Source organism: Pseudophryne corroboree, chromosome 6, assembly GCF_028390025.1.
Source record: "Pseudophryne corroboree isolate aPseCor3 chromosome 6, aPseCor3.hap2, whole genome shotgun sequence".
Classification (NCBI taxonomy): domain Eukaryota; kingdom Metazoa; phylum Chordata; class Amphibia; order Anura; family Myobatrachidae; genus Pseudophryne; species Pseudophryne corroboree.
In genome coordinates this window covers 624,141,192-624,165,389 of record NC_086449.1, presented here as the reverse complement: position 1 = coordinate 624,165,389, position 24,198 = coordinate 624,141,192, and the positions used below count along the sequence as shown (strand labels likewise).

Genomic DNA, 24,198 nt, shown 5'->3' with positions numbered 1-24,198 from the left:
TGGTCTCCACGGCTATAGCTGGTAATTCGGATATTTTGCCTTATATTCCTGCACAGCCTAGGAAAGCACGTCATTATCAAAGGCAGCTTTTCGAACAAAGAAACAAGAAAGTCCGAGATGCGTCCTTTATTGCCAGAGGCGGGGCCAGAGGAAAGAAGCTGCGCAACACAGCTAGTTCCCAGGAACAGAAGTCCTCCCCGGCCTCTATGAAAATCCACCGCATGTCGCTGGGGCTCCACAGACGGAGCTAGGCCCGGTGGGGGCACGCTTTCGTAAGTTCTGCAACAAGTGGGTTCACTCCCTGTTAGATCCCTGGGCAATAGATATTGTATCTCAGGATACAAGCTGGACTTTGAGAAGATGCCTCCTCACTGACTGCCCTGCCGGCTTCCCCCCACTAGAGGGAAACAGGGTTAACTGCAATTCACAAATTGTATCTTCAACAGGTGGTGGTCAAGGTTTCCCTCCTTCGACAAGGAGGGGGTTATTATTCGACCATGTGGTAGTCCCGAAACCAGACTGTTCGGTCGGACCCATATTGAATTTAAAATCCCTTAACATATACCTGAAAAGGATCAAGTTCAGGATGGAATCGCTAAGAGCGGTCGTTACAAGCCTGAAAGGGGGAGATTTTATCGTGACTCGGGACATAAAGGAGGCATACCTTCATGTCCCCATTTATCCACCTCATCAGGCGTACCTCAGAATTGCGGTACGGGATTGTCATTACCAATTTCAGACGTTGCCGTTTGGTCTCTCCACGGCCCCGAGAATATTCACCAAGGTAATGGCGGAAATGATGGTGCTCCTGCGGAAGCAAGGTGTCACTATTATCACGTACTTGGACGATCTCCTCATAAAAGCGAGATCAAGAGAGCAGTGGCTGAACAGCGTATCACTTTCTCTGGAAGTGTAATGGCAACACAGCTGGATTCTATATATTCCAAAGTCGCAGTTGGTTCCTACAGCTCATCTGCCTCTCCTAGGCATGATCCTTGACACAGACCAGAAAAGGGTTTATCTCCCGATAGAGAGAGCTCAGGAGCTCGTGACACTGGTCAGGAATCTATTAAAACCAAAACAGGTGTCATTGCATCACTGCACTCGAGTCCTGGGAAGGATGGTGGCATCATACGAGGCCATTCCTTTCGGCAGGTTCCATGAGAGGACCTTCTAATGGGACTTACTGGACAAAGTGGTCCGGATCACATCTTTAGATGCATCGGTTAATCACCCTATCCCCCGGGGCCAGGGTGTCTCTCCGGTGGTGGCTGCAGAGTGCTCACCTTCTCGAGGGCCGCAGGTTCGGCATTCAGGACTGGGTCCTGGTGACCACGGATGCAAGCCTCCGAGGGTGGTGGGCAGTCACTCACTCAGGGAAGAAGTTTCCAAGGGCTGTGGTCAAGTCAGGAGACTTGCCTTCACATCAATATCCTGGAACTAAGGGCCATATACAACGCCCTAAGTCAAGCGGAGACCCTGCTTCGCAACCAATCAGTGCTGATCCAATCAGACAACATCACCGCAGTGGCTCATGTAAACCGCCAAGGCGGCACAAGGAGCAGGGTGGCGATGGCGGAAGCCACCAGAATTCTTCGATGGGCGGAGAATCACGTACGAGCACTGTCAGCAGTGTTCATTCCGGGAGTGGACAACTGGGAAGCAGACTTCCTCAGCAGGCACGACCTCCACCCGGGAGAGGGGGGACTTCATCAAGAAGTCTTCGCGCAGATTGTAGGTCGGTGGGAACTGCCACAGGTGGACATGATGGCATCCCGCCTCAAAAAAAAGCTACAGAGGTATTGCGCCAGGTCAAGAGACTCTCAGGCGATAGCTGTAGACGCACTGGTGACACCGTGGATGTTCCAGTCGGTTTATGTGTTTCCTCCTCTTCCTCTCTTACCCAAGGTGCTGAGAATCATAAGGAAATGAGGAGTGAGAACAATACTCATTGTTCCGGGTTGGCCAAGAAGGACTTGGTATCCAGAGCTGCAAGAAATGCTCACAGAGGACCCATGGCCTCTGCCTCTAGGGCAGGATCTGTTGCAGCAGGGACCTTGTATGTTCCAAGACTTACCGCAGCTGCGTTTGACGGCATGGCGGTTGAACGCCGGATCCTAGTAGAAAAAAAGGGATTCCGGATGAGGTTATTCCTACGCTGATAAAGGCTAGGAAGGACGTGACGGCTAAACATTATCACCGTATACGGCGAAAATATGTTACTGGGTGTGAGGCCGGGAATGCCTCTACAGAGGAATTCCAGCTGGGCCGTTTCCTTCACTTCCTACAGTCGGGAGTGACTTTGGGCCTAGAATTAGGGTCCATTAAGGTCCAGATTTCGGCCCTATCCATTTTCTTTCATAAAAAACTAGCTTCTCTACCTGAAGTTCAGACGTTTGTAAAGGGAGTGCTGCATATTCAGCCTCCTTTTGTGCCACCAGTGGCACCTTGGGATCTTAACGTGGTGTTGAGTTTCCTGAAATCTCACTGGTTTGAGCCGCTTAAGACCGTGGAGTTAAAATATCTCACGTGAAAAGCTATTGGCCTTAGCTTCGGCTAGGCGTGTGTCAGAATTGGCGGCTTTGTCATGTAAAAGCCCCTATCTGGTTTTCCATATGGACAGGGCAGAATTACGGACTCGTCCGCAATTTCTGCCAAAGGTGGTGTCATCTTTTCATTTGAACCAACCTATTGTGGTGCCTGCGGCTACTCGTGACTTGGAGGATTCCAAGTTACTAGATGTAGTCAGGGCTTTGAAGATTTATGTAGCCAGAACGGCTGGAGTCAGGAAAACTGACTCGCTATTTATCCTGTATGCATCCAACAAGCTGGGTGCTCATGCTTCAAAGCAAATTATTGCTCGCTGGATCTGTAACACGATTCAGCAGGCTCATTCTGTGGCTGGCTTGCCGCCTCCAAAATCAGTAAAAGCCCATTCCACAAGGAAGGTGGGCTCTTCTTGGGCGGCTGCCCGAGGGGTCTCTGCATTACAGCTTTGCCGAGCAGCTACTTGGTCGGGTTCAAACACTTTTGCAAAGTTCTACAAGTTTGATACCCTGGCTGAGGAGGACCTTGTGTTTGCTCATTCGGTGCTGCAGAGTCATCCGCACTCTCCCGCCCGTTTGGGAGCTTTGGTATAATCCCCATGGTCCTTACGGAGTCCCCAGCATCCACTAGGACGTTAGAGAAAATAAGATTTTACTCACCGGTAAATCTATTTCTCGTAGTCCGTAGTGGATGCTGGGCGCCCGTCCCAAGTGCGGACTTCTTCTGCAATACTTGTATATAGTTATTGCTTAAATAAGGGTTATGTTATGGTTGCATCAGGTTTGTCTGATGCTCTGTTGTTGTTCATACTGTTGACTGGGTATGTTATCACAAGTTATACGGTGTGATTGGTGTGGCTGGTATGAATCTTGCCCTGGATTCCAAAATCCTTTCGTTGTAATGTCAGCTCTTCCGGGCACAGTTTCCTTAACTGAGGTCTGGAGGAGGGGCATAGAGGGAGGAGCCAGTGCACACCAGTAGTACTAAATCTTTCTTAAAGTGCCCAGTCTCCTGCGGAGCCCGTCTATTCTCCATGGTCCTTACGGAGTCCCCAGCATCCACTACGGACTACGAGAAATAGATTTACCGGTGAGTAAAATTTTATTATTATTATTATTATTATCCATTATTTATATGGCGCTACAAGGGTTCCGCAGCACCCAATTACAGAGTACATAAATAATCAAAATAGGAAAACAGCAACTTACAGTTGAAGACAATATAGGACAAGTACAGGGTATATAAACATACTTATATCCGTGTCATCTGCTGATGTAGCTATCAGGTGGCAGAAGACTGCTGGATTTGGTGCAGTTGAAGATTATTAAAGAAAAAGGATAAGCACATGAGGACAGAGGGCCCTACTCGTGAGAGCTTACATTTTAAAGCTCCTGACCTCAGTCCTATTGAACACCATATTCCAGATCATCAGGTGATCACCAGACAGTATCTACTCTTATTTCAAAGTGGAGACTCCATTTTCAAATAGGAGTGTCTCTAAGTTAATTTAAGTTTATTATGGGGAATATCTTCCTCCATCCCTGGATGACTTAATGTTTACTGCAGTGTAGGTTTTCTGGTCTTGTGATAGTACAGATTACTAGATAACGTATAAAAATGCATTTCTTTTAAAAGAGGGGTGCCTCTCTTACAAATCTTTTTGGCCCCAAATCTATTGGTGCCAGGATGAGAGAAAAAAGCTAATGAGAAAATTGCTAGTTCATATTGAGCTGTAATATCTTCTCTCACCTTATGTATATTGATATAACTTTTTATAATGTACGTTTAAAGTGAACCTTGACTGCTTACCCCCCTGGTTTTAGGCTCAGAAAGAGCTTTTGGATGCAGAGATGGACTTCCACAAGCGACTATCCTCAGGAGAAGACACAACAGAACTAAGGAAAAAGCTCAGTCAGTTACAAGTTGAGGTGAGATGATGTGTGGCTATATCATATATTAACACAAATGTCTGCTTTATCCATTCTGTAGTGACTACCCAGGTCTGGAACAAAGTTGTAAATGTATATGCATCTGCAATAATTTATCACATGACTCTTCAGTATACACACTAGAATTTATCATCCACGGAGAACACAGGGATGACTCTGGGTATAGGTGGTGAGCTGGAGTCAAATGGTTAAGTTTCTTTTCCCAGCAGCCCAGGTTCCGTCTCCCCTATACTCCGTTCCTCTTACATTTGGTGCCCAAGGAGTGAGCTTTGTTTTACAGGGGCTGCTATAAAGAAGCCTCATAATACCGTGTTTCCCCGATAATAAGCCCTACCCCGAAAATAAGCCCTACCCTTGCTTTTGGAAACTGGTCCAAAATAAGCCCGATCAAAATTCCCATTACCCGAGTCCGTGCACTAAATTCAATGCCCCCAGCTCCACCCCCGCTAACCCCCTTCACTGCCGCCCTGCTTGAGGGATGCTGTACAGTACTGTATCAGCCGTTGAAGACTCCAGCTCCCAGTCCCAGGGATGCATTGCGCCCTGCGCATGATGTCACCGCGCACATCATGCGGCTTCTGTACGCGGCGGGAGCGGAGTAGCAGCGGCGCTGGCGGAAAGCATGAAGAAGAACTGGAAACTGGAACTGGAAAGTGCTGTAGGTGAGGAGCAGGACTGGGGGCATGGTGGCTGTAAAAGGAGGACTGGGGGCTGTAAAAGCAGGACTGGGGGCATGGTGGCTGTAAAAAGAGGACTGGGGGCTGTGAAATTTGCTGTCAATGTTAATTAAAATAAGCCCAACCCCGAAAATAAGCCCTATGGTGTTTTTTGTTGAAAAAAAAAAAAAGTGTCTTATTATCGGGGAAACACGGTAGTTTCTTTTATTTTTTTTTATTTTACTCTTCATTGAGCAGGTGTCTGAAACACCCTCAATGGCAACTGGGTCAGTGACCTCTGCCAGGCTCCAGCACACACACCAAGGGAGCCGGACGCAATCAGGAATAGGGAAAGGCGGCTCCCTGCCTGCAGAATGCTGCACACGTGGTGGCTGTCATCGACTGTGATGGGGACCACTGGCAGTGAGGGCAAAGTTATCTCCGCACCCCCATTAGACCACCAGGGTATCTTAATAGCAACAGGGCACTACTGTATGTGGCGGCCAGTGCCCTGGGTACATGCCTGATTGGAGAGGCAGACTTTCTCTGTTCCTTCCTGCAGGCAACCCGCCACTGGACATAGCCTTCTCTCTCCACGAGATGCTGGACTGCTATTTTAACCACATTTGCCTGCCTCTGCACCTCACTAGAGAGAACACTGGCTCCTGTCTCCCTGTATACCTCTCTCTCGGTGGTCAGGTTATACATTCAGCTCCTTGTTTCCCTGTTAGGGTTGCATTGTTCAGCACTATTTGCCCTTTTTCCCGGGTTCACTACGGCTGGCCGGCGGTCGGGCTCCCGGCGCCCAGCATCCCGGCGCCGGGAGCCCGACCGCCGGCTTACCGACAGCTTGGCGAGCGCGCCACACTATTTTATTCTCCCTCTATGGGGGTCGTGGACCCCCACGAGGGAAAATAAGTGTCGGTATGCCGGCTGTCGGGCTCCCGGCGCCGGTATACTGAGCGCCGGGAGCCCGACCGCCGGCAAACAGAAGACCACCCCTTTTTCCCATGCTTTGAATGTTTTGTGTTCATGTATCTTAAGTGTATAGGAGTACTTTGTTTATACTCTACACTGTCTTTTCATTACTAATTGTTTGAGTGCTTTGCTGAGCCTGTATAATATCTCTCTATTCATTTCTTCACTATCTGTGTAGTGATTAGGGGTTAATTATACATTCATTTGTGAACACTAGTTTGTTTGTTGACATTCACATTGATGTCACTTGTCTGCATACCCACATGTTAATTTATTTGTTGCTCTCTAACATTCCGTAAACTACTCCTTAATAGCACACCTCCATTTTGGCAACTTTTGTGTGTAGGCCCGGCATTCTTAGAATTACGTTAACATGTCTTCCATTGGCAAGGCACCCAGAGAGGGGTGTGCTCCTGTGTTGCTTAACTGTAGGAACTGTACTGTGCTGTCTCCTCGGGTTCACTACGGCTGGCCGGCGGTCGGGCTCCCGGCGACCAGCATCCCGGCGCCGGGAGCCCGACCGCCGGCTTACCGAAAGCTTGGCGAGCGCAAATGAGCCCCTTGCGGGCTCGCTGCGCTCGCCACGCTACGGGCACGGTGGCGCGCTACGCGCGCCACACTATTTTATTCTCCCTCTATGGGGGTCGTGGACCCCCACGAGGGAAAATAATTGTCGGTATTCCGGCTGTCGGGCTCCCGGCGCCGGTATACTGAGCGCCGGGAGCCCGACCGCCGGCAAACAGAAGACCACCCGTCTCCTCAGGTTCCGCACCACAATGAGCTCTGTGTCTGGTGTTTCACTGCTACTCAGCTGGTGCTCCCTTCGGCCACAGCTTCCAATCAGGAGCCATCATGGGCTTCTACACTTCCTCTATCATCTACCTAGGGGACGCTGCGTCATTACCTCTGGGTTAGAGTGAGGGCTATGGAGGTTAGGCACAAGAAACACGAAAAACCAAACTTCTAACCCCTCCCACCTCCAGCAAGCCTCAGTCTTGGTTTTTGTGCCTTTGAGGAAGGCCCACTTTTTTTCTCTAACGTCCTAGTGGATGCTGGGGACTCCGTAAGGACCATGGGGACAGACGGGCTCCGCAGGAGACATGGGCACTTTAAGAAAGAATTTAGGTTCTGGTGTGCACTGGCTCCTCCCTCTATGCCCCTCCTCCAGACCTCAGTTTGATACTGTGCCCAGACGAGCTGGGTGCTTTTCAGTTAGCTCTCCTGAGTTCGCTGAGAGAAAGTATTTTGTTAATTTTTTTATTTTCAGGGAGCTCTGCTGGCAACAGACTCCCTGCATCGTGGGACAGAGGGGAGAGAAGCAGCCCTACTCTCTGAAGCTAGGTCCTGCTTCTTAGGCTACTGGACACCATTAGCTCCAGAGGGATCGTACGCAGGATCTCACCCTCGCCGTCCGATCCCAGAGCCGCGCCGCCGTCCCCCTCGCAGAGCCGGAAGACACAAGCCGGGTGAGTATGAGAAGCAAGAAGACTTCAAATCGGCGGCAGAAGACTCCGTTCTTCACTGAGGTAACGCACAGCACTGCAGCTGTGCGCCATTTCTCCCACACACCTCGCATACTCCGGTCACTGTAAGGGCGCAGGGGGGGGGGGGGGGTGCCCTGGGCAGCAGTTGGAACCTCTTTTTGGCAAAAGTAAACATATATACAGTTGGGCACTGTATATATGTATGAGCCCCCGCCAAGAAAAAGCATATTTAAGCGGGACAGAAGCCCGCCGTCGAGGGGGCGGGGCTTCTTCCTCAGCACTCATCAGCGCCATTTTTTCTCCACAGCTCCGCTGAGAGGATGCTCCCCAGGCTCTCCCCTGCAGATTCACGGTAGAAGAGGGTAAAAAGAGAGGGGGGGGCACATAAATTAGGCGCAAAAACACAATATAAACAGCAGCTACTGGGTTAACATTAAGTTACTGTGTTATTCCTGGGTTATAGCGCTGGGGTGTGTGCTTGCATACTCTCTCTCTGTCTCTCCAAAGGGCCTTGTGGGGGAACTGTCTTCAAAAAGGGCATTCCCTGTGTGTGTGGTGTGTCGGTACGCTTGTGTCGACATGTCTGATGAGGAAGGCTATGTGGAAGCAGAGCGGGAGCAAATGAATGTGGTGTCTCCGCCGAAGGCGCCGACACCTGATTGGATGGATATGTGTAAGGTTTTAAATGATAATGTTAATTCAATTCCTTACATAAAAGGTTAGAAAAAGCTGAAGCCTCAGGACAGTCAGGGTCCCAACCCATGCCTGATCCTATGTCGCAGAGGCCGACAGGGTCTCAGAAGCGCCCACTATCCCAAATTGTTGACACGGATACCGACATGGAAACTGACTCCAGTGTCGATTACGATGATGCAAAATTACAGCCAAAATTGGCTAAATCCATCCGTTATATGATTATAGCAATTAAGGATGTGTTGCACATCACAGAGGAAACCCCAGTCCCTGACGGGAGGGTACATATGTATGGGGAAAAGAAGCCACAGGTAACCTTTCCCCCCTCACACGAGCTAAATGAGTTATGTGAAAAGGCTTGGGAATCTCCAGATAAAAAACTGCAGATTTCCAAAAGGATTCTTATGGCGTATCCTTTCCCGCCAACGGACAGGTTACGCTGGGAATCCTCCCCTAGGGTGGACAAAGCTTTAACACGCTTATCCAAGAAGCTAGCCCTGCCGTCACAGGATACGGCTACCCTCAAAGATGCTGCGGATAGAAAACAGGAGGGTACCCTGAAGTCCATATATACAAATTCAGGTACCTTACTGAGGCCGGCGATCGCGTCGGCCTGGGTGTGTAGCGCTGTAGCAGCATGGACGGACACCCTGTCTGAGGAACTTGATACCTTAGACAAGGATACTATATTATTGACCCTGGGGCATATTAAAGACGCTGTCCTATATATGAGAGATGCTCAAAGAGACATTAGTCTACTGGGTTCTAGAATAAATGCTATGTCGATTTCTGACAGAAGGGTCCTGTGGACTCGGCAATGGACAGGTGATGCCTACTCAAAAAGGCATATGGAGGTTTTACCTTACAAGGGTGAGGAATTGTTTGGGGAGGGTCTCTCGGACCTGGTCTCCACAGCTACTGCTGGAAAGTCAAATTTTTTTGCCATATGTTTCCTTACAGCCTAAGAGAGCACCGTATTATCAAATGCAGTCCTTTCGATCACAGAAAAACAAAGTCCGAGGTGCGTCCTTTCTTGCCAGAGGCAGGGCAGAGGAAAGAAGCTGCACAACACAGCTAGTTCCCAGGAACAGAAGTCCTCCCCGGCCTCTACAAAATCCACCGCATGACGCTGGGGCTCCACAAGCGGAGCTAGGCCCGGTGGGGGCACGTCTTCGAAATTTCAGCCACAAGTGGGTTCAATCCCTGTTGGATCCCTGGGCAATAGATATTGTGTCTCAGGTATACAAGCTGGAATTCGAGGAGATGCCCCCTCACCGATACCTCAAATCGGCCCTGCCAGCTTCCCCCCACGAGAGGGAAATTGTGTTAACTGCAATTCACAAGTTGTATCTTCAACAAGTGGTGGTCAAGGTTCCCCTCCTTCAACAAGGAAGGGGTTATTATTCGACCATGTATGTAGTCCCGAAACCGGACGGTTCGGTCAGACCCATATTGAATTTAAAATCCCTGAACATATACCTGAAAAGGTTCAAGTTCAAGATGGAATCGCTGAGAGCGGTCATCGCAAACCTGGAAGGGGGGGATTTTATGGTGTCTTTGGACATAAAGGATGCATACCTTCATGTCCCCATTTATCCACCTCATCAGGCGTACCTCAGATTTGTGGTACAGGATTGTCATTACCAATTTCAGACGTTGCCGTTTGGTCTCTCCACGGCACCGAGAATATTTACCAAGGTAATGGCGGAGATGATGGTACTCCTGCGGAAGCAAGGAGTCACAATTATCCCATACTTGGACGATCTCCTCATAAAAGCGAGATCAAGAGAGCAGTTGCTGATCAGCGTAGCACTTTCTCTGGCAGTGTTACGGCAACACGGCTGGATTCTAAATATTCCAAAGTCGCAGTTGGTTCCATACGAGGCCATTCCCTTCGGCAGGTTCCATGCGAGGACTTTTCAATGGGACTTACTGGACAAGTGGTCCGGATCACATCTTCAGATGCATCGGTTAATCACCCTATCCCCCAGGGTATCACTCCTGTGGTGGCTGCAGAGCGCTCACCTTCTCGAGGGTCGCAGATTTGGCATTCAGGACTGGGTCCTGGTGACCACGGACGCAAGCCTCCGAGGTTGGGGTGCAGTCACACAGGGAAGAAATTTCCAAGGTCTGTGGTCAAGTCAAGAGACTTGCCTTCACATCAACATCCTGGAACTAAGGGCCATATACAACGCCCTACGTCAAGCGGAGACCCTGCTTCGCGACCAACCGGTTCTGATTCAGTCAGACAACATCACCGCAGTGGCTCATGTAAACCGCCAAGGCGGCACAAGGAGCAGAGTGGCGATGGCGGAAGCCACCAGAATTCTTCGCTGGGCGGAGAATCACGTAAGCGCACTGTCAGCAGTGTTCATCCCGGGAGTGGACAACTGGGAAGCAGACTTCCTCAGCAGGCACGACCTCCACCCGGGAGAGTGGGGACTTCATCAGGAAGTCTTCGCACAGATTACAAGTCGGTGGGAACTGCCACAGGTGGACATGATGGCATCCCGCCTCAACAAAAAGCTACAGAGGTATTGCGCCAGGTCAAGAGACCCTCAGGCGATAGCTGTGGGCGCCCTGGTGACACCGTGGGTGTTCCAGTCGGTCTATGTATTTCCTCCTCTTCCTCTCATACCCAAGGTGCTGAGGATAATAAGAAAAAGAGGAGTGAGAACAATACTAATTTTTCCAGATTGGCCAAGAAGGACTTGGTATCCAGATCTGCAAGAAATGCTCACAGAGGACCCGTGGCCTCTTCCTCTAAGACAGGACTTGTTGCAACAGGGGCCCTGTCTGTTCCAAGACTTACCGCGGCTGCGTTTGACGGCATGGCGGTTGAACGCCGGATCCTAGCAGAAAACGGCATTCCGGATGAGGTTATTCCTACGCTGATAAAGGCTAGGAAGGACGTGACAGCTCAACATTATCACCGTATATGGCGAAAATATGTTGCTTGGTGTGAGGCCAGGAATGCTGCTACGGAGGAATTCCAGCTGGGCCGTTTCCTTCACTTCCTACAGTCCGGAGTGAATTTAGGCCTAAAATTGGGTTCCATTAAGGTCCAGATTTCGGCCCTTTCCATTTTCTTTCAAAAGGAGTTGGCTTCTCTACCTGAAGTTCAGACGTTTGTAAAGGGAGTGCTGCATATTCAGCCCCCTTTTGTGCCTCCAGTGGCACCTTGGGATCTTAACGTGGTGTTGAGTTTCCTGAAATCCCACTGGTTTGAACCACTCAAAACGGTGGAGTTGAAATATCTCACGTGGAAGGTGGTCATGCTCTTAGCCTCGGCTTCGGCTAGGCGTGTGTCAGAGTTGGCGGCTTTGTCACATAAAAGCCCCTATCTGGTTTTCCATATGGATAGAGCAGAATTGCGGACCCGTCCACAATTTCTGCCGAAAGTGGTTTCATCTTTTCATATAAACCAACCTATTGTGGTGCCTGTGGCTACTACTGACTTGGAGGATTCCGAGTTACTTGATGTGGTCAGGGCTTTGAAGGTTTATGTAGCCAGAACGGCTGGGGTCAGGAAAACAGAGTCGTTGTTTATCCTGTATGCTTCCAACAAGCTTGGTGCTCCTGCTTCAAAGCAAACTATTGCTCGCTGGATCTGTAACACGATTCAGCAGGCTCATTCTGCGGCTGGATTGCCGCTGCCAAAATCAGTTAAGGCCCATTCCACTAGGAAGGTGGGCTCTTCTTGGGCGGCTGCCCGAGGGGTCTCGGCATTACAGCTTTGCCGTGCGGCTACTTGGTCGGGTTCAAACACTTTTGCAAAGTTCTACAAGTTTGATACCCTGGCTGAGGAGGACCTTGTGTTTGCTCATTCGGTGCTGCAGAGTCATCCGCACTCTCCCGCCCGTTTAGGAGCTTTGGTATAATCCCCATGGTCCTTACGGAGTCCCCAGCATCCACTAGGACGTTAGAGAAAATAAGATTTTACTTACCGGTAAATCTATTTCTCGTAGTCCGTAGTGGATGCTGGGCGCCCGTCCCAAGGGCGGAATTCTTCTGCAATACTTGTATATAATTATTGCTTCAATAAGGGTTATGTTATGGTTGCATCAGGGTTGAGCTGATGCTCTGTTGTTTATCATACTGTTAACTGGTTGTTTTCACTTGTTATACGGTGTGATTGGTGTGGCTGGTATGAATCTTGCCCTGGATTACCAAAGTAATTTCCTTGTACTGTCAGCTCTTCTGGGCACAGTTTCTCTAACTGAGGTCTGGAGGAGGGGCATAGAGGGAGGAGCCAGTGCACACCAGAACCTAAATTCTTTCTTAAAGTGCCCATGTCTCCTGCGGAGCCCGTCTATCCCCATGGTCCTTACGGAGTCCCCAGCATCCACTACGGACTACGAGAAATAGATTTACCTGTAAGAAAAATCTTATTTTTTTTTTTCTCTGCTTATTTTTTTAGCTAGGTTTCAGTTATGTTTACAGGTTGAGTATCCCTTATCCAAAATGCTTGGGACCAGAGGTATTTTGGATATGGGATTTTTCCGTATTTTGGAATAATTGCATACCATAATGAGATATCATGGTGATGGGACCTAAATCTAAGCACAGAATGCATTTGTTTCATATACACCTTATACACACAGCCTGAAGGTAATTTTAGCCAATATTTTTTATAACTTTGTGCATTAAACAAAGTGTGTCTACGTTCACACAATTCATTTATGTTTCATATAGACCTTATACACACAGCCTGAAGGTCATTTAATACAATATTTTTAATAACTTTGTGTATTAAACAAAGTTTGTGTACATTGAGCCATCAAAAAACAAAGGTTTCACTATCTCACTCCAAAAAGTCCGTATTTCGGAATATTCCGTATTTCGGAATATTTGGATATGGGATACTCAACCTGTATTTCTTTTTCACACAGTGCTTAGGGGGAGATTTTCTAAGCAGTGATAAGAGCGGACAAGTGAGCCAGTGGAGACGTTGCCCCATCAACCAATCAGCACTGAAGTAACATCTATAATTTGTATAATTTAAAATTATACAGAGCTGCTGATTGGTGGAAAGGGCAACTTCTCCACTGGCTCACTTCTCTCTTATCACTGCTTAGTAAATGTCCCCCTATGTCCCTATAATGGTGACAAGCATTATCAGAGTGAGGTTAGATAATTAAGAACTGCTGTGAGCTCTCTTCTCACTCTTCTTTGCATCTGGTGGAGTCACCAAACCATCTGGTCCCTGGGTCTCCCTCCTCCAGATCAGTTTGTCTGAGGTGGCTTCAATAAGGTAAGCACAGCCTGCCTCTGCAGCGCTGGGCTGTGTGCCTGGTGTATGTGTGTATCTGTGCTTTATGTTGTCCCCATGTGTGGCAGTGAGCACCCCTACCCTGGCTGCAGCTCTGACTGTGTTTGGGGGGGAGGGGCAGCCTGGTCCCGCTGTACTGCCGCTGTGCACAACAACAGAGCGGTGCCATTTTGGGGTTTCTCTCCCAGCGTCCTGGCTCCGCCCCCCGCTCTGTTAGCGCGGCTGCTTATTCCAGCGGGTGCCTGTTCCCTTGGATGGAGTTTCTGGCTGATCTGAATCTGGGGATGTGTTCCAATTGCCGCGCCCACTCAGCCTTGCAGCTTGGCGCTGTTTGGGACTCAGTCCTGCTCCTGCACTGCCGCTCTCGCTGGAAAGGGGACGCTGCCAGTCATCCTTGGCATATGGACACAGCAAGTATTGGGGGACTATTACTACACAGTATAGAGAAAATATTAGTTTGAACCAGCAGGGCTTATGTATATGAGCAGCCCACACCCAGTGAGTAGTCACCTTTTACCTCCAAGGAACTTTCGACAGACAAAAAAAAACACAATACTTCAGGAGCTATACACTTAAGACTCACCACAGAATTTTCTCATACGTCCTAGAGGATGCTGGGAACGACATCAAGACCATGGGGGTATAGACGGGATCCGCAGGAGACATGGACACTCTTAAGACTTTTCATTGGGTGTGAACTGGCTCCTCCCTCGATGCCCCTCCTCCAGACCTCAGTTTTAGAAATGTGCCCAGGTCGACTGGAGGCACTCTGAGGAGCTCTACTGAGTTTCTCTGAAAAGACTTGTTAGGTTTGTTATTTTCAGGGAGAACTGATGGCAACAGTCTCCCTGCTTCGTGGGACTGAGGAGGCAGAAGTAGGAACCAACTTCCTGAAGAGTTTCATGGCTCTACTTCTGGCTGACAGGACACCATTAGCTCCTGAAGGGTACTGAACGCTAGCCGTGCCTAGATGCTCACTCCAACAGCACGCCGTCACCCCCCTCACAGAGCCAGAAGTCAGAAGACAGGTGAGTAGAATAAGACAGATCTTCTATCAAGAAAAGTGACGGCTGAGGTACAGCGCGGCTGGCGGAAGTGAAGCGCGCCATTGCTGGCCACACACACAGGCACTGCAGGGTGCAGGGGGGGGGGGGGGGTGGCGGCGCACCCTGGGCAGCTAAAACACCTCTCTAAACTGGCAAAAAGGGGGCATAAGATGCCCAGGCACAGCTCTACCCCTGCCAGTATAAATATTATGAAAAGTTTGAGGTAAAAAGGGCGGAGCTTCTTCCTCAGGCAGCCAGCACACTGCTCAGTGCCATGTTCTCTCTCCTCAGGCTGCAGAGAAATCGCTGGTCCTCCTTCACTTCTGACTACAAGTATCAGGGTGCAAAACAGGGGGGGGGGGGGGGGTACAAGCGAATTTGGTGCTATATAAGTGTGTTTTACTGTGTATAAAGTGCTGCATGTCAGTGGGCATTCTGTGTTCACAGGCATTAGATACTGGCGCTGGGGTTGTGAACTGGCTGCTCCTAAACTGTGTCCCTCTGACAGATTTTACTGTGGGTCTGTCCTCTAATAAGTCCCAGTGTGTCTGTGTGTGTGTGTGTGTGTGTGTGTGTTGGACACGTGTGTAAGACATGTCAGAGGCAGGGAGTTCCTCCCCGGAGGAAACCATTTTAGGGACACAGAAGTGTAATGTGGTGACGCTGCCGGCACACTAAGAGCCTGCATGGGTGAAAGAAATACGTGATAGTATGCATCATATCAATAGGAGATTAGATAAGTCTGAATCTCATGCTGAGTGCTGGAGAAAATCTGTGGAGGATGTGATTTTTCAGGGCTCTGTTCTTCCATCCGCAGGCGACCCCTCTAGGTCACATAAGAGACCATTTGCAAATATTGTGAATACGGATACTGACACGGACACTGATTCTTGTGTCGACGATAGTGTCTCCAGAGAAATAGATCATAAATTGGCAAAAAATATACAATATATGATTGTGGCTATAAGGGAAGTTCTGGAAGTCACGGAAGCCACTTCTGTAGCTCAGGAGAAGGCTTATTTCTATAAAGAAAAGAAATCTAAGGTCACTTTCCCTCCTTCCCACGAGCTTAATACACTCTTTGAAGGGATGTGGAGGAATCCTGAAAATAAATTTCATATTCCCAAGAGAATTTAGATAGCGTATCCTTTCCCTATGGAGGACAGGAAAAAATGGGAGTCACCCCCTGTGTTAGACAGTGCACTGTCCAGGTTGACAAAGAAGGTAATTCTCCCTGCACCTGGCACGGCTTCACTAAAGGAGCCGGCAGCCCGAAAGATGGAAACTACATTGAAATCCATTTATGTTGCCAATGGTACGCTGCTCAAGCCCACAATTGCTTGCGCGTGGGTGAGTCGCGCTATTAAAAAATGGTCAGAAAGCGTGTCATCAGAAATTGACACGATTGATAAAGATGTGATACTCCTTAAGTTAGGGAATATCAAAGACGCTGCCGCATACATGCTAGAAGCGATGAAAGATATTGTACTCTTGAGTTCACAAGCTGCTACCATGGCAGTATCGGCTCGGCAGGCGTTGTGGATTCGCCAGTGGAACGCGGATGCAGATTCCATAAGAAATATGGAGGCTCTCCTATATAAAGGTGAGGCCTTATTTAGCGATGGACTGGATGCGTTAGTCTCGGCGGCTACCGCAGGTAAGTCAACATTTTTGCCCTCTGCGCCTGCACCGGCAAAAAAGACCTATCACCCGCACATTTATTTCGGCCCAATAAATACAAAAAAGCGAGAGGTTCCCCCTTCTTTGTGGACAGGGGAAAGGGAAAGGAAAAGAAGTCCACAGCAGCTTCAGGTTCCCAGGAGCAGAAGTCTACCCCTACTTCTGCCAAATCTTCAGCATGACGCTGGAGCTCCTTTGCGGGAGGCCGCTCGGGTGGGGGCACGTCTTAAACTGTTCAGCCAAGGTTGGGTTCTGTCTGACCTGGATCCCTGGGTGTTGCAAATAGTGTCCCAGGGGATATAAGCTGGATTTTCAAGACTTTTCCCCATGCCGATTTTTCAAATCGACCTTGCCAGCTTCTCTTCCAGAAAGGGAAGCAGTAACAGCAGCAATCCAAAAATTATGTCAGGAACAGGTCATAGTCCTGGTACCTTTGTCACAACAAGGGGAGGGGTTTTATTCAAGCCTTTTTTGTAGTTCCGAAGCCGGACGGCTCGGTTAGACCGATCCTGAACCAGAAAAATCTGAATCTCTACTTGAAACGATTCAAGTTCAAATTGGAATCACTGAGGGCAGTGATTTCCAGTCTGGAGGAGGGGGACTACATGGTGTCAGTAGACATAAAAGATGCTTACCTGCATGTTCCCATTTATCCTCCTCACCAGGCTTATCTGAGATTCGCGGTTCAGGATTGCCATTACCAATTCCAGACGTTACCTTTCGGTCTCTCCACGGCGCCGAGGGTATTCACCAAGGTGATGGCGGAGATGATGGTTCTCCTGCGTCAAAAAGGAGTCAATATAATTCCTTATCTAGACGATCTCCTGATAAAGGCAAGATCCAGGGAGCAGTTGTTACAAAACATCACACTCTCCCTGTCAATACTCCAACAACACGGTTGGATCATAAATTATCCAAAGTCACAGTTGGAACCGACGACAAGATTGTCTTTTCTCTGGATGATTCTGGACACAGTAGTTCAGAGAGTATTTCTTCCGGTGGAAAAGGCTCTGGAAATCCAGAAAATGGTAAAACAGATATTGAAACCATCGAGTGTGTCGATCCATCAGTGCATTCGGTTGTTGGGGAAGATGGTTGCGGCCTACGAGGCCATACAGTTTGGCAGGTTCCATGCCAGGGTATTCTAGTGGAACCTGTTGGACAAGTGGTCGGGATCCCACCTACACAGGCACCGGAAGATAATCCTGTTGTCAAAAGCCAGGATTTCGCTCCTGTGGTGGCTACAAAGTTCTCACCTACTAGAGGGACGCAGGTCCGGGATTCAGGACTGGCTCCTGGTAACCACGGACGCAAGTCACCGAGGCTGGGGAGCTGTCACTCAGGGAGAAAGCTTCCAGGGAAAATGGTCAAGTCAGGAAGCCTGCCTTCACATAAACGTGCTGGAATTGAGAGCCATTTACAACGGCCTTCAACAAGCGGTACATCTTCTTCAAGATCATACCGTACAGATCCAGTCGGACAATGTAACGGTAGGGCGGAACGAAAAGCAGAGTGGTAATGGCAGAGGTGATGAAGATCCTCCTCTGGGCAGAAAGACATGTAAAGGCTCTGTCGGCAATTTTCATTCCGGGAGTAGACAACTGGGAAGCAGACTTCCTCAGCAGACACGATCTCCATCCAGTAGAGTGGGGCCTACACCAAGAAGTCTTCACAGAGGTAACAAGTCTTTGGGGAGTTCCTCAAGTAGACATGATGGCATGTCATCTCAACAAGAAGCTTCAGATATATTGTTCCAGGTCGAGAGACCCTAAAGCAATAGCAGTAGATGCGCTGGTGGCCCAGTGGGTGTTCTGGTCGGTGTATGTCTTCCCTCCACTTACGCTGATCCCAAAAGTGCTCAGGATCATAAGAAGAACAAGAGTTCGAGCAATCTTCATTGCCCCAGACTGGCCAAGGAGGGCTTGGTACCCAGATCTTCAGGGGTTGCTCATAGAAGATCCTCGGCCTCTTCCTCTTCGCGAGGACCTGCTGCAGCAGGGGCCGTGCGTGTATCAAGACTTACCGCAGCTACGTTTCACGGCATGGCTGCTGAGCGCCGGATCCTAGCCCGAAAGGGTATTCCCAAGGAAGTCATCCCCACCCTTATTCAGGCCAGGAAAGGAGTAACGTCTAAACATTACCAGCGTATTTGGAGAAAATGTGTCTTGGTGTGGATCCAAGAAGGCTCCTACGGAAGAGTTTGAGTTGGGACGTTTTCTCCATTTTCTGCAGGCTGGTGTGGAGGCGGGCCTACGATTGGGATCAATTAAGGTCCAGATTTCGGCCTTGTCCGTATTCTTCCAAAAACAATTGGCCTCTCTTCCAGATGTTCAGACCTTCGTGAAAGGGGTTCTGCACATCCAGCCTCCATTTGTGCCTCCAGTGGCACCATGGGACCGTAATGTGGTGTTGCAGTTCCTTTAATCGGATTGGTTTGAGCCTCTACAAGAGAGAGTTGAAGTTTCTCACTTGGAAAGTTGTGATGCTTTTGGCATTGGCATCCGCGCGGCGGGTGTCTGAATTGGGGGCCTTGTGTCACAAGAGCCCTTACCTGATCTACCATGAAGATAGGGCAGAGTTGAGGACTCGTCAACATTTTCTTCCAAAGGTGGTTTCATCTTTCCACATAAACCAACCTATTGTGGTGCCAGTAGTTACTGACACGTTTACTGAGTCAAAGTCTCTAGATGTGGTTAGGGCTTTGAAGATTTATGTCGCGAGAACAGCTCAAATACGGTTTGTCCTGTATGCTCCCAACAAGATTGGGTGTCCTGCTTCCAAGCAGACTATTGCGCGTTGGATCAGAAGTACGATTCAGCACGCTCATACTACGGCTGGATTGCCGTTGCCAACGTCGGTGAAGGCCCATTCCACTAGGAAGGTCGGCTCATCCTGGGCGGCTGCCCGGGGGGTCTCGGCATTGCAACTTTGCCGAGCAGCTACTTGGTCAGGGTCAAACACATTTGCTAAATTCTACAAGTTTGACACCTTGGCCGATGAAGACCACAAGTTCGGTCAATCGGTGCTGCAGGGTCATCCGCACTCTCCCCGCCCGTCCTGGAGCTTTGGTATAGACTCCATGGTCTTGATGTCGTCCCCAGCATCCTCTAGGACGTATGAGAAAATAGGATTTTGATACCTACCGGTAAATCCTTTTCTCCTAGTCCGTAGAGCAGGCATTCCCAACCACGGTCCTCAAGACACACTAACAGTGCAGGTTTTAGTGATATCCAGGCTTCAGCACAGGTGACTTAATTAGTAGCTCAGTTATTTTGATTTAACCATCTGTGCTGCAGCCTGGATATCACTAAAACCTGCACTGTTGGTGTGCCTTGAGGACCGTGGTTGGGAATGCCTGCCGTAGAGGATGCTGCGTCCCAGTGCGTACTTTACCTGCAGTTTAGTTATTAGAATTACACAAGTTGTGTTATCTTAGTTTTCAGCATGTTGCTGCAATTGATTCATGCCTGTTGGCGTGTGTTATTTTGAATGCCATGTGTGCGGCATGGTTGAGGGTGTGAGTTGGTAGATATCTCACCACTAGTTTAAGTTACTCTTTCCCTCGAAATGTCAGTCTCCCTGGGCACAGTTCCTACAACTGAGGTCTGGAGGAGGGGCATAGAGGGAGGAGCCAGTTCACATCCAATGAAAAGTCTTTAGAGTGCCCATGTCTCCTGCGGATCCCATCTATACCCCATGGTCTTGATGTCGTCCCCAGCATCCTCTGCGGACTAGGAGAAAAGGATTTACCGGTAGGTATCAAAATCCTATTTTAATTACCTACTGGTAAATCCTTTTCTCGTCCGTAGTGGATACTGAGCGCCCGCCCGTTGGTTCATATTTCCTACACTGTTACTTGGTTAAGTAAAGTTGGTTCAACCGTTGCTGTTCCTGTTTCAAGTTTGGTTAGCTTGGCTTTTCTCTTGTGTGTGCTGGATCAGAAACTCACCACTATCCTTATCTATCCTTCACTCAATGTATGTCCGTCTCCTCGGGCACAGTTTCCTAGACTGAGTCTGGTAGGAGGGGCATAGAGGGAGGAGCCAGCCCACACTATAAAATTCTTAAAGTGCCCATGGCTCCTAGTGGACCCATCAATACTCCATGGTACTAAATGGACCCCAGTATCCTCTATCAACCAGGAGGTTGTGCTCCCTTCATTCCACGTCCTGATTCTTCTCTGAAGCAGGCTTCCTTGGATGTCATGAGTGCCCTCCAAATTTATGTAGGTAGGAGAAGAAATTTCCGTAAGACTAACTTTGTCCTGCACAACTTGCACAAACTAGGCTGGCCAGCTACTAAGCAGACTTTGGCCAGATGGCTCCGTTTGACTGTCCGCCAGGCATCCGACCTTCCTGCCCCTGCCATGGTGTGGGCTCATCCCACCTCATCAGTGGGCACTTCTTGTGCAGAGAGACGTGGCTCCTCTGCGGAGCAGCTTTTGGAAGCAGCCACATAGTGCTCTGCCCATATTTTAATTAAGTTCTATTCTTTTGACACCTTTGACTCCGCATATGTGACTTTTGAGCGAAGGGTTCTCGGAGCAGCTCAGGAATGTTCCCTCCCTTAGGGGGGGACAACTTTGTCATCCCTGTGTCCCCCATGTATGATAAAGAAAAGGAGATTTAAGTGCTTACTTAAATCTTTTTCTTGGAATCCATGGGGGACAGGGACAGGGAGCCCACCCTGACTGTCTAACCTGGCTTGCGGGATTTTGCACTGTTGCCAGTTCCTCTTTTGTTCCACCTTCACGGTGTGTTTGAACGGAGTGTGTGTCGGTCTTCCACTTTCTCCATGCCTTGGACTTGTTGACTTAACTGTACCTAGATATTGGGGCAGGTATAGGGCAGAGGAAGCCTGGGCTGGGGAAATAGATTTAACCGTTTGGTGCCCAGACTCCAGCTCGCCACCTATGCTTAGTGTCATCCCTGTGTCCTCCATGGATTCCAAGAAAAGGATTTAGCGGGTAAGCACTTAAATCTCCTTTTTACAAACCGTTTGAAGTATTATTAAACTTGTTTTGAAAATTGATATCCTACAGCAAGTAGTATTATGATTTAGCCTTGTCTGCTGTTCTCTCATGTCAAAGCACATATTGTGGTTGTTTTTAATGAGCTGCTTGTGTGTGGAGGAATGTAGTCTACCTGTATGCAAGTTTGGAAATATCCATGCTGGATTCTCTCCCATCACATAATGTGAAAGGCCAGAGAGCGTTACAGAGCCCTGGAATCTTTAGTGTGGCCCAGAGGTGGATGACATTGGGTTTGTTATGCAGTGTGACTAATGGGTATGGGTTAGTCCCCCGTAAAGAAAATGTTACTGAAGCAACTCGTATAACCTGCACAGCAAAATAGAGTATAAACCAATTTAGCATTGTACTTGTCCTGAATTAGACAAAACTAATTAAACGTGTTGATGGGGAGGGTGGGGTTGTGTTAGAAGTGTAACAAAGCTTTACCAGTCTGATTGTTTCGTAGGCTGCTCGTTTAGGACTCTTGCCTGCAGGCCGGGGGAAGACTTTATCCGTGCAGAGCAGAGGTAGAGGAAGAGGCCGTGGAGGAAGGGGCAGAGGCTCATTAAATCACATGGTCGTTGATCATCGTCCTAAAACAATATCTGTTGTTGGCTTTTACGAGATGGAAAAAGAAGAGTTATTGCAACATTTCTCTGTAAGTGAATATATACTGTAGTGTTAACTTGATGAAAGATTCTCAAGTATTTTTATATAGAATATAAAGGCTTCTGCAGCAGGATACATTGGTTTCCACAGGAAAACATCGGGGTGTAGAGTGAATCTTGATCCAGAGGCACCAACAGGCTTAAGCTTTAGGCTTTCCCACGATGCATTGGGGCCTCCTCTATAAACCCCGCCTCCAGACACTGGAGCTCAGTTTCGAGTTAGTGCCTGCAGCAGCACTGGGCAGCCCTGAAAAAGCTAAGAAGATTTCTTCTCCGGGCTGTCAGCGCTGTATGTCAGGGTGACACTTCAGTGCTGGAACTCCCACGGCTCACTTCCCGGGTACTTGCGGCGGAGATGCTTAGGCAGATGCTCTCCTGGTTTGCATGGCTGCTACGGGGAAGAGATAAAAGGGCTCCCCCGGGCGGGACCCGCCATTAAATCGCGTTCCGTCCGCAACCTAGGGAGACAGGTCGCGGAGCTGGCGTGGACACTGTCTCCGAGCAGGGATCCCAGTAGGCCAACGGGGCGTCTGAGTACAGGTTGGGTGTACTAATGCCCCATTTAATAAGACTCTCAGCACCTGAAGTGGAAGTCCAGCATAGGGGAGGTGGCGCTTGACCTGTAGCCCATCCCCCGGCCCAGGGAACCATCTCTGAGCAGATTTTTCCACCCTGGTGCTGCCTCACACTATCCCTCACTCCCTGACTGAGACGCTGGGCGCCATCTTCTGAGCATAGTTGCGGCTGGTCTTCGGGACTCCAGGGCAAGGTCTCCCTTGTAAAGCCGCCTGTATACAGCGCAGTGACTTTACAAACACTTGAGTATTCTACGTGTCTTCATATAGACAGCGTTGGTTAAGAAAAAGTGTACATGTGATAGAATATATTGTGGGAGTATTTAATATATACCTCCGTTCTAAGACCGCGCTGTGATGTGTGTATATATGTATATGTGTGTGTGTATATATATATATATGTATATGTGTGTGTGTGTGTGTGTATGTATATATATATATATATATATATATATATATATATATATATATATTATTTGTATATGAAAAACCGTAGATGCGGGGGCGCACAGAACACTAAAAAGGCACACTTAGTGCACGTGATAAGTGATATATATATTGAATATAAATTTATAAGAGGTGAGTAAATACTTACATTTCTCTTACGTCCTAGAGGATGCTGGGGACTCCAAAAGGACCATGGGGAAATAGACGGGATCTGCAGGAGCTTGGGCACACTAAAAAGACTTTGACTGGGTGTGAACTGGCTCCTCCCTCTATGCCCCTCCCCCAGACCTCAGTTAGACTTTGTGCCCAAGAGTGACTGGACACACACTAGGGGGAGCTCTACTGAGTTTCTCTAGAAAGACTTTTGTTAGGTTTTTTATTTTTAGGGAGACCTGCTGGCTACAGGCTCCCTGCATCGTGGGACTGAGGGGAGAGAAGTCAGACCTACTTCTTCTTAGTTAAAGGCTCTGCTTCTTAGGCTACTGGACACCATTAGCTCCAGAGGGTTCGATCACTTGGTTCGCCTAGCTGCTTGTTCCTGGAGCCGCGCCGTCACCCCCCTCACAGAAGCCAGAAGAAAGAAGCCGGGTGAGTATTAGAAGAACCGAAGACTTCAGTGATGGCAGAAGACTTCCGTAACGAGGTACAGCGTAACTGTAGCGCTACGCTCCATGCTCCTACACACATCACCAACGGCACTCGCAGGGCGCTAGGGGGGAGCGCCTTGGGCAGCAGTTACTGGGGTCAGTGGACTGGCAGAACCGATTATACGGTGCCCGGGCACCGTATAGATTACCCCCGCCAGTATAAATATTTGAAATTGAGTGGGCTACAGTGCGCCGGGAAGGGTCGGGGCTTAGCCGCACATTGCTCACCAGCCCCATTTTCTCTCTCTACAGTGCTGCAGAGACGCTGGCCCGGACCTCCAAGCTCCCGCAAGTAACAAGGGGGCAAAAACGGGGGGGGGGGGGGGGGGACACATAAAATTTGGTGCTTTTATCATATTGTAGACAGCGCTGGTCACATATATTATATCTATTAGTATATGGGCGCTGGGGTGTGAGCTGGCATACTCCCTCTGTGTTTCTCTCTACAGGCTTCCCTGTGGGTCTGTCCCCTTGTTTTTGGTCAGTGTGGGTGTGTCGGTACTCTGTGTCGACATGTCTGAGGCTGGGTGCTCCTACCCGGAGGA

At 49.0% G+C, this 24,198-nt stretch overlaps 1 protein-coding gene across 3 annotated transcripts in view; it reads left to right on the top strand.

The window, feature by feature from the left end:
- The window catches only part of RBM27 (RNA binding motif protein 27), a 455,159-nt gene that overhangs the window by 408,128 nt on the left and 22,833 nt on the right, over window positions 1–24,198 (top strand). For all 3 annotated transcript variants that reach the window (XM_063928111.1, XM_063928110.1, XM_063928112.1), the window contains 2 exons: window positions 4,371–4,475; window positions 21,783–21,974. In XM_063928111.1, the coding sequence (XP_063784181.1) occupies window positions 4,371–4,475; window positions 21,783–21,974 (297 nt within the window). The remainder of the gene's footprint in view (window positions 1–4,370; window positions 4,476–21,782; window positions 21,975–24,198) is intronic.